The 11017-nt window shown below is 49.1% G+C and overlaps 1 protein-coding gene across 2 annotated transcripts; it reads right to left on the reverse strand.

Moving 5' to 3' along the window:
- Window positions 1-8378: 8378 nt before the first annotated feature.
- On the reverse strand, window positions 8379-10095 carry LOC119325542 (7-deoxyloganetin glucosyltransferase-like). 2 transcript variants are annotated; one of them, XM_037599273.1, is made up of 2 exons: window positions 9498-10095; window positions 8379-9390 (listed from the first exon to the last, which is right to left on the reverse strand). In XM_037599273.1, exons 1-2 carry the CDS (start codon window positions 10015-10017, stop codon window positions 8456-8458), a joined length of 1455 nt encoding a protein of 484 aa, XP_037455170.1. In that variant the 5' UTR covers window positions 10018-10095; the 3' UTR covers window positions 8379-8455. The 2 variants fall into 2 exon arrangements, with proteins under 2 accessions (XP_037455170.1, XP_037455171.1); XM_037599274.1 differs by having other exon boundaries at window positions 8379-9415; window positions 9498-9946.
- Window positions 10096-11017: the final 922 nt, after the last annotated feature.

Raw genomic sequence — 11017 nt, forward strand, 5'->3', positions numbered from 1 at the left:
TACCTAGTGCATCGGGACCAATGAAGATCTTCTATGACAATACTGGTGCAATTGCCTTGGCAAAGGAATCCAGATTTCACAAGAGGACCAAGCACATCAAGAGACGCTTCAATTCCATCCGGGACCAAGTCCAAGTAGGAGACATAGAGATTTGCAAGATACATACGGATCTGAATGTTGCAGACCCGTTGACTAAGCCTCTCTCACGAGCAAAACATGATCAACGCCAAGACTCCATGGGTGTTAGAATCATTACTATGTAATCTAGATTATTGACTCTAGTGCAAGTGGGAGACTGAAGGAAATATGCCCTAGAGGCAATAATAAAGTTATTATTTATTTCCTCATATCATGATAAATGTTTATTATTCATGCTAGAATTGTATTAACCGGAAACAATGATACATGTGTGAATATATAGACAAACATATAGTCACTAGTATAACTCTACTTGACTAGCTCGTTTATCAAAGATGGTTATGTTTCCTAGCCATGGACAAAAGAGTTGTCATTTGATTAACGGGATCACATCATTAGGAGAATGATGTGATTGACATGACCCATTCCGTTAGCCTAGCACTTGATCGTTTAGTATGTTGCTATTGCTTTCTTCATAACTTATACACGTTCCTGTAACTATGAGATTATGCAACTCCCATTTACCAGAGGAACACTTTGTGTGCTACCAAACGTCACAACGTAACTGGGTGATTATAAAGGTGCTCTACAGGTGTCTCCAAAGGTACATGTTGAGTTGGCATAATTCAAGATTAGGTTTTGTCACTCCGATTGTCGGAGAGGTATCTCTGGGCCCTCTCGGTAATACACATCACTTAAGCCTTGCAAGCATTGTAACTAATGAGCTAGTTATGAAATGATGTATTACGGAACGAGTAAAGAGACTTGCCGGTAACGAGATTGAACTAGGTATTGGATACCGACGATCGAATCTCGGGCAAGTAACATACCGATGACAAAGGGAACAACGTATGTTGTTATGCGGTTTGACCGATAAAGATCTTCGTAGAATATGTAGGAACCAATATGGACATCCAGGTTCCGCTATTGGTTATTGACCGACAATAGTTCTAGGTCATGTCTACATAGTTCTCGAACCCGTAGGGTCCGCATGCTTAACGTTACGATGACAGTTTTATTATGAGTTTATAAGTTTTGATGTACCGAAGTTTGTTCGGAGTCCCGGATGTGATCACGGACATGACGAGGAGTCTCGAAATGGTCGAGACATAAAAAATTGATATATTGGACGGCTATATTTGGATACCGGAAAGGTTCTGGATGAGATTGGGAATATACCGGAGCTCCCGGAGGTTACCGGAACCCCCCGGTAAGTATATGGGCCTTATTGGGCCTTAGTGGAAAGGAGGGAGAAGGGGCAAAGGAGGGCCCCCCCAAGCCCAATCCAAATTGGGAGGGGGGGCGGGCCCCCTTTCCTTCTTCCCTCCCCTCTTTTCCTTCCCTCTCCTACTCCTAATAGGAAGGGGGGGGGGGCAAACCTACTTGGAGTAGGATTGCCCCCCCTAGGGCGCGCCTCTCCCCTTGGCCGCCCCCCCTCCTCTCCCCCTTTATATACGGGGGAGGGGGCACCCCTAGAACACACAAGTTGATCTACGGATCGTTCCTTAGCCGTGTGCGGTGCCCCCCTCCACCATATTCCACCTCGGTCATATCGTCGCGGAGTTTAGGCGAAGCCTTGCGCCGGAAGAACATCATCATCGTCACCACGCCATCGTGCTGACAGAACTCATCCCCGACGTTTTGCTGGATTGGAGCCCGGGGAACGTCATCGAGCTGAACGTGTGCTGAACACGGAGGTGCCGTACGTTCGGTGCTTGGATCGGTCGGATCATGAAGACGTATGACTACATCAACCGCGTTGTCATAACGCTTCCGCTTATGGTCTACGAGGGTACGTGGACAACACTCTCCCCTCTCATTGCTATACCATCACCATGATCTTGCGTGTGCGTAGGAATTTTTTTGAAATTACTACGTTCCCCAACAGATTTATCATCAAGAAAGAACACCCACGTAAATCTTGAAAAATCATCAACTATAACTAGACCAAAAGAATTTCCACCGAGGCTTTTATAAGCGTTGGGACCAAAGAGATCCATGTGAAGTAGCTCAAGTGGCCTCCTTGTGGTCATGATGTTCTTCACGGGATGCCTTCCTCCAACCTGTTTACATGCTTGACAAGCACTGCAAAGTCTATCCTTATCAAATATGACATCGTTAACACCAAGGATATGATTCCCTTTAATAAGCTTGTCAAGATTTCTCATGCCAACGTGACCTAGTCGTCTATGCCATAACCAACCTTTTGAGGATTTAGCAATGAAGCAAGTTTTAGGTTGAGCCTTTTTTAGTGAAATCAACAATGTATAGATCACCTCTACGTATGCCGGTAAAGACCATTTTATGATTGTCTCGACGAAACACTTGGCAATCTACTTCAGTAAATAGGACATTGAAACCGAAATCAGCAAGTCTAGATACTGAAAGTAAGTTGTAGCCAAGAGATTCAACGAGCATAACATTCTGAATGGAGCTGTCATGTGATATGGCCACCTTACCAAGGCCAACCACCTTACCCTTTGAGTTGTCACCGAAAGTGACATACTTTCAAGGACTATCATTTTCAGCAAGCTCATGAAACATGTCTTTATCTCCGGTCATGTGATCGGTACATCCATTGTCAAGGACCCATTCCTTTCCTCCTGCCATATATCCCCGAAGATTTGCCATAAGACTAAAATGTCTCATTGCATCATCAAGATCAAAGTCATCATCATCATCCTCATCATAGTATCCATGTTCAACATCGTCATGTGGTGGATCAATTCCTAGTGAGAGTGATTCATTAGTATGAGTTTGACAATAATCTCCTCTATGAATTCCAGTAGCTTCGGAAATAATATCACTAATAATTCCAACATTTCCTTTGGCACGCATAAGATTTGTAAGTTCAAATAGACAATCACCAAACATAGGATCATTGGAATTCATCTTAGTCAAGGCAATAGACTTATGAAGAATTTCATCAAGATTTTTCAAGGAATAATTAGGAAATCGTTCCTCAAGAAATTTCCATATAGTGTAGGCACACTCAAGAGTAGGCAGTTTTCCAACCAAGTTTCTAGGCAAGCCTCTAGTGATAAGATTAACAGTTCTAACATTCCTAATCATGTCAATCGACTCATCAAGAGTAGGATGCATAGGATTAACATAAGGTGCACAAGGACTAGCAATGTACTTGTTCAAATGATATTGATTGAAAATTACAAGCATCTCATTTTTTCACTCATGAAAATACTCTCCATCAAGTATAGGCACTCTATGTCTAAGACTCCCCAAAGTAGACTCATCCATCTTCCTCCAATGGTGACTAAACCAAAGCAATGGAGACCAATGCTCTGATACCACTTGTAGGACCTTGAGAAGAGGTGTCTAGAGGGGGGGGGTGATTAGACACTAAGTACCAAAGTTGCAGTTTTTAGCAAATTTAAGTTTAAGTGGAGTTTAGGCACAAGTTTAACATTCACAACACATAGCAAGCAAGCATGCAAAGAGTATATGAGCAGCGGAAAATAAAGCATGCAACTTGCAAGAATGTATAGGGAAGGGTTTTGGAGGATTCAAACACAATTGGAGACACAGATGTTTTTGGCGTGGTTCCGATAGGTGGTGCTATCGTACATCCACGTTGATGGAGACTTCAACCCACGAAGGGTAACGGTTGCGCGAGTCCACGGGGGGCTCCACCCACGAAGGGTCCACGAAGAAGCAACCTTGTCTATCCCACCATGGCCTTCGCCCACGAAGGACTTGTCTCACTAGCGGTAGATCTTCATGAAGTAGGCGATCTCCTTGCCCTTACAAACTCCTTGGTTCAACTCCACAATCTTTGTCGGAGGCTCCCAAGTGACACCTAGCCAATCTAGGAGACACCACTCTCCAAGAAGTAACAAATGGTGCGTTGATGATGAACTCCTTGCTCTTGTGCTTTGAATGATAGTCTCCCCAACACTCGACTCTCTCTCATAGGATTTGGATCTGGAGGAAAGAAGATTTGAGTGGAAAGCAACTTGGGGAAGGCTAGAGATCAAGATTCATATGGTAGGAATGGAATATCTTGGCCTCAACACATGAGTAGGTAGTTCTCTCTCAGAACTGGTAAGTTGGAAGTGTAGGTTTGCTCTGATGGCTCTCTCCACGAATGAAGAGGAGGTGGAGGGGTATATATAGCCTCCACAAAAAATCTAACCGTTACACACAATTTACCAATCTCAGTGGGACCAAATCAACAAACTCGGTCAGACCGATTTAGTAAACCTAGTGACCGTTAGGATTTTCGGTGGGACCGAAATGCAACTCGGTAGGACCGATATGGTTAGGGTTAGGGCATAACGTAATCTCGGTGAGACCGATTACACAAACTCGGTAAGACCGATTTTGGTAATTAGCTAACCAGAGAGTTAGTGAGGCAAACTCGGTGGGACCGATTACTCAAACTTGGTTGGACCAATTTTGCTAATAAGTTAACCAGAGAGTTTGCATTGTAATCTTGGTAGGACCGATTGCTCAAACTCGGTAAGACCGATTTTGATAATGGATATACACAAAGAGATTACAATCCCATCTCGGTGAGACCGAGATCCCTATCGGTGAGACCGATTTGCCTAGGGTTTGTGGCAGTGGCTATGACATCTGAACTCGGTGCCGCTGGATAGAAAGAATCGGTGTGGCCGATTTTGGCTTGAGGTTTAGGTAATATGTGGATGTGAGAAAGTAGTTGAGGGTTTTTGAGCATATCACTAAGCACATGAAGCAAGAGTGCTTTGGGTGTACCAAACGTCACAACGTAACTGGGTGACTATAACGTAATCTCAGTGAGACCGATTACACAAACTCGGTAAGACCGATTTTGGTAATTAGCTAACTAGAGAGTTGGTCAGGCAAACTCGGTGGGACCGATTTTGGCAATAAGTTAACCAGAGAGTTTGCATTGTAATCTCGGTAGGATCGATTGCTCAAACTCGGTAAGACCGATTTTGATAATGGACATACACAGAGAGATTACAATCCCATCTCGGTGAGACCGAGATCCCTATCGGTGAGACCGAGATCCCTATCGGTGAGACCGATTTGCCTAGGGTTTGTGGCAGTGGCTATGACATATGAACTCGGTGGCGTCGGATAGAAAGAATCGGTGTGGCCGATTTTGGCTTTAGGTTTAGGTCATATGTGGATGTGAGAAAGTAGTTGAGGGTTTTTGAGCATATCACTAAGCACATGAAGCAAGAGGCTCATTAAGCAACACCTCATCCCTCCTTGATAGTATTGGCTTTTCCTATAGACTCAATGTGATCTTGGATCACTAAAATGTAAAATGAAGAGTCTTGAGCTTGAAGCTTTAGCCAATCCCTTGTCCTTAGCATCTTGAAGGAGTTCCACATCCTTTAGTCCATGCCACTTCATTGTTGAACTTGTCTGAAATATACTAGATAAAAGTGTTAGTCCAACAAGATATATGTTGACATTAATTACCAAAACCACCTAGGGAGCACTTGTGCTTTCACCGGCGATGCGCCATAGTTCGGCTCCGCCCACTTGATATATCGACCCCTCGTGAGAGCGGGGCATAAGGCAGAACAACTTCTTCCACAGCGCGAAATGAGCCTCGATGCCCAAAAACAGCTCGCAAAGGGCTACGAAGCCCGCAATATGCAATACGGAGGCAGGCGTAAGGTTGTGCAACTGGAGGCCGTAGAACTCCAGGAGCCCCCGGAGAAACAGATGAATTGGAAATCCGAGCCCTCTTATCAAATGAGGGACAAGGCATACCCGCTCTCCTTTGGAGGGACTAGGGACGCTCTCCGCTTGCTCTCCACCATTATAGGTGGCAAGCCCGGCTCGAACCGGGACCATGTAGGCCGGGGGGAGAAACCCCTTGGCTTGGAGCGCCACTAGCTCGCTGTGCGGGACGGAGCATCTCTCCCAATCTCCAGGCTGAGGGCTAGGGGGGGCGAGAGGAGGAGCTGCGTCGACTGGCCATGATGGAATGGATCTCTGTCGAATGCGCTCCGATGAATGCTCGTGGAAGGAAGATGGTGTGATTTGGATCTAAATCCCCGTCTCTTTTATGGGCGGCTCATTTGCGCAGCTAGGGGGGTAAATGAAAAAACACCCTGGCTTTTCGCATTCGTTTGACACGTGGAAGATGACCATTATTGGGCACAGAAGCCAAGGAGCGCAACATGCACTAGAAGCCAGACACTATTCAACAGGTATATGGAATTTGGAGAAGAACCCGCCTTGCAATGCCGAAGACAAATCTGCGCGCCGGACTCATCGTCATTGAAGCCTGGTTCGGGGGCTACTGAGGGAGTCCCGGATTAGGGGGTGTCCGGATAGCCGGACTATAACCTTTGGCCGGACTCCTGGACTATGAAGATACAAGATTGAAGACTTCGTCCCTTGTCCGGATGGGACTTTCCTTGGCGTGGAAGGCAAGCTTGGCGATACGAATATGTAGATCTCCTCCCATTATAACCGACTCTGTGTAACCCTAGCCCTCTCCGGTGTCTATATAAACCGGAGGGTTTTAGTCCGTAGGACGAACAACAATCATACCATAGGCTAGCTTCTAGGGTTTAGCCTCTCTGATCTCGTGGTAGATCTACTCTTGTACTACCCATATCATCAATATTAATCAAGCAGGAGTAGGGTTTTACCTCCATCGAGAGGGCCCGAACCTGGGTAAAAACATCGTGTCCCTTGTCTCCTGTTACCATCCGCCTAGACGCACAGTTCGGGACCCCCTACCCGAGATCCGCCGGTTTTGACACCGATACCCGTGGTGCTATTGCTTGTAGCCGCTGCTACTGCTCCTTGCCGCTGACCACGAGCTCCAGCTCGAAGGGAGGCCGGTGAGGGCGGCGGAAGCAGGGAGGTCGCAACACCTCGGCTTCGCATGCGGCTGCGCGGGCTTCTCCTCCGGCACCCTCTGGCATGGAAGGCCACCGGAGTGCATGGCGGCAAAGGCCACCGGAGCATGAGGGGGCGTCTGGGCGCCGACTGAAAGCAACATAGGATGATGCACAGGAGGTGTTTGGTAAAATGCCAAAGGAAAATACAGAGAGGACGAAGAAGAACGGCGTGTGAGCCCCACCTGTCATAATGGTCAACTTAACGGTCAAACTAAACAGAGTTGACCGTGCCGCCACGTCACCCCTGACAGGTGGGTCCCGCATGTCATAAACGTGTTTAAATCGTCTAAACCAGTCATTTTTCAAAAATGGTAATTTTTAGTCACAAAATTAGAAAATTTTGGTACTTATCAGTCACTTTTTTTAATGTGGTAGTTTTGTGGGACGGTACCCCCTAATGTGTTAGTATTTTGTCAAATACTCTATCTTCACCGGTCTGAAGGTGGTGTTAGCTGGGAAGGGCAAAATGGCAAGGGAAGCATAAACGGTAATAGGCTACGCATGGTTAGACACAAGTCCAGACGCTGCAGGAATCGTAACTCCAACTTTATCGAGTGTATGCTCTGAAGTCTCCTCTATGCATCATCCTTTAATTTGTCCGTAACGCAGGCAGAGTATTATAAGAGACAAACTTCCGAAAGGAACAAACTTTTTTAAGAAGCAAATAAGGTATAGTAGTGTTCTCTAATTACAGTGAAGATCTCCATGATAACTCCACTCATTGGATGCTAAACATGCAAAGAGTCACACGCAATTACACGCTGACTAGGATTCTTTCTTTCTAACTAATCACCCCCCGATTTTCACGAGGTGGGGCCCTCCTGCCCCTTAATCTTCAATCAAAACCCACCTGTTTGTAAAACCCATGTAAACCTATGTATGTGTAGCATTACTCCTCATGGTCTATATCGAGTAATGCTACATTCACGGATCATTACGAGGGTTTTACATGGTCATTATGGGTTGGCAAATGGTGACTGGGTTAAGAGGGAGGGAGGGGCCCCACCCACCTGAAAATCAGGGGGAGGAGTGGAGACTGGAGAGTATTAGAGGAAGCAAACCTCTGTAACTCAGTCCGTGGGTGTAGCAATTTCGGTCTATATCAACACTCCGTAAAAAGCTGCCCGTATGTTCAGAACTTTTGTTACTCCACTCATGGCCATCATCACTCTCGGAAGCAAAAATGCTACACATACAAAGATTTGTAAAAGCCTGTAAACTGTTTCCATCTAACAACCAATCACAAACCTCTCTCTCCCTGATTTTTAAAGGGGTGGGCCGTCCCGCTCACCTGTTGACCAATAAAAACTAACCCACCTTGTAAAAGCCTGTAAACTGTTTGTACGTGTAGCATTGCCGCTCTCGGAAGGAACGAACTTTCTTAACAAGCAAATAAGATACAGCAGTAACGTTCTGTAATTACAGTGAAGATCGTTGTAGAGCTAGTTCTTGGGCAGGAGCACGCCGCGGACCAGCTCGTCGAAGTTTCGGTGAGACGAGCCTCCGGGCATGGCCGCCTTGACCGTGCTCTCCTTCCAGTCCCGCGCTCTCTTCCTCATGCTTTTCCCCTTCTCCCCTTCCATGATCTCCGTGATAAGTCCGGCGACGGCCTCACGCCGGACGTTGCTGTCGATCTCCACGCCGACGCCCCACTCAGTGCACTGGTACCTGCAGTTGGTCTGCTGGTCGGCGAAGAACGGCCAGCTGATCACCGGCACACCACCGCACAAGCTCTCGAGCGCCGAGTTCCAGCCACTGTGCGTCAGGAAGGTGCCCACGGCAGGGTGGTCCAGCACCTGCTGCTGCGGGCACCAGGACGCCATGAGCCCGCGCCCGGCCGTCTCGGCCAGGAACTCCTCGGGGAGCACCGCGGCGTCGCCCTTCACCAGGTCTCGGCGGACGATCCACATGAAGTGCTTCCCGCTCTGCGCCAGCCCCCACGCGAACTCCACCATCTGCGCGTTGGTCATGACGGTGATGCTACCGAAGTTGACGTAGACGACGGAGCCGGGCTCCCTGCCGTCCAGCCACTCGAGGCATTCGTCCTGCTCCTTCCAGAGGCTGAGGTTGATGGCGGAGCGCGGCGTGGGCGGCTGCTCGTGCGCCAGCAGCGGGAGCGGGCCGAGCGTGTAGACCTTGGGCAGGCCGAGCGCCTCCATGGCCTCCACCGCCTCGCCCTCCAGGTCGTCGAAGCTGTTGAGGATGACGGCCGACGCGCCGGCCGTGCGCTCCGTCTCCCGCAGGACGTAGTGCATCATGTACTCGTCCGGGTCCGTGGTGCGTATGAAGGACGGGAAGTCCCTGAGCCTCATGCTCCGCAACCCCGGCACGTCCTCCACCGGCGTGTCAAGGTATCCGTTCGTCAGCTTCTCGGCGTCTGCACGCGTGTAAAGACAGACGAGCTTCGATCAGCAGCTGACAATGGCCGCATCGAGCTGAAATACTTGGCGCGCGCACTAACAACAAAACAAAAACCTTACGTACCTTTGAGTGGGGCGAGGCCACGGTTGATGAGGAGGCGGTAGTGGCGGTACCCGAGGTAGCTGATGGCGCTGGCGGTCCAGAGCTGGACGTAGGGGAGGCCGAGCTCGTTGGCGGCCTCCATGGAGAACCCCATGACAACGTCCGAGACGACGCAGGTGACGGGCGGGTGGCCGGTGGCGGGGTCGTTGAGCCGGGTGAGGAGGTCGCGGAAGGGTCCCAGGCAGGTCTCCGTGGTGGACTTGCAGAGCGCAGGGATGTCCTGCGTGACGTCGTCGTCGCCGGACGGCGGCAGGCCGTCGGGGATGGTGGCAAAGCGGAAGCCCGGGAGGCCGGCCACGGCGGCGGGGCCGCGGGAGCGGACGAGGCGGGCATGGTTGTACTCGGTGTTGACGAAGGTGACGTCGAAGCCCCGGGCGTGGAGCAGCTTGGCCACGTTGAGCATCGGGGTGATGTGCCCCTGCGCCGGGTACGGCAGGCACACCGCGTGCGGCTTCCTGGCGGCAGGTCCCATCGATCCCATCTCCGCCGCAGACGACTCCGAGTGTTCCTAGCTGACCCAAGATCGGTCGATGGCAACAATGGCTTCCTCCTGGCTGAGCTCTCGTACGTGGCTGGCATTTGCTTCGTTTGGGAACTTGGTTGGCTGTGGATCGAACTCGGCAAGGGCGCGGCAGTATTTATAGGCATGGCTTGCTCAGGTAGCATGACAGCGAGAATCGCCATTTTGTTATGAATAACGCAAGTGATGACGTCTTGGTTGGATGAGTATATTTGTTTGTTTATTGCAACAAACATGGCTGCTTCTATGAGATATCGTGTTGGTTAGACAATTATATTGTTTGTTTGTTGCTACTACTACATGGCTGCTTCGAGGATAGAGACTTGATGGTCCTCCACGCAAAGCAGCCGGGCCGGGCGTGTGATCAGCACGAGGTCGGTACGCGCGCAACGGCGCCGCATGGGCAATAGCCGGCAAGCTGGCAGCCGCCCGGCGATCCTGCTCCGGCCATGCGTCAACTGTCAAGCGATCCGGTGCGTTGCGAAAACAAGTTAAACAACACACTCCTTACTACACGTATGGCTTTTTTCTTTTCTTTTTTGTGAGAACCTCCACGTATGGCTTTGACCATGCTTCAGTCATCCACAGTGGCTGCGTGCTTGCGAGCGCTCCTCTGAAACTAAGCTTAGTCGATGGTTAGCAAATTTGTACATTTCCTTGACCCGTAATCTTGAGCTGTTGGCATGCAGTTGCCATTAGTGTGGCCTCTCCTGGGGTATGGGAAAACGAAAGACAGAAGGCAACAACTCTCTGACCATAATGCAATACGTTTTCTTTGGATGAACTGGTACATTTGCTGTGCAACAGACAAGAAATGGGTCCAGAACGACGGCGGCTGCATGCACGGTGCGATCGTTCAGGTCAAGAGTAGCAAATTATGGCGTTTGACATCTTGGTCACGTAACTGAGAAAGGAGTGCAGGCTGTCCATGCAAACCAGTACCTACTTAAAACCCTATCAA

The sequence above is a fragment of the Triticum dicoccoides genome, chromosome 6B, assembly GCF_002162155.2.
Source record: "Triticum dicoccoides isolate Atlit2015 ecotype Zavitan chromosome 6B, WEW_v2.0, whole genome shotgun sequence".
NCBI lineage: Eukaryota > Viridiplantae > Streptophyta > Magnoliopsida > Poales > Poaceae > Triticum > Triticum dicoccoides.

Excerpts from the sequence above, each read along its gene's own strand:
- LOC119325542 (XM_037599273.1), bottom strand. The coding sequence starts at position 10,017 with ATGGGATCGATGGGACCTGCCGCCAGGAAGCCGCACGCGGTGTGCCTG. Across the intron at positions 9,391-9,497 it reads TGGCCTCGCCCCACTCAAAG|ACGCCGAGAAGCTGACGAAC; the intron begins GTACGTAAGGTT and ends ACACGCGTGCAG.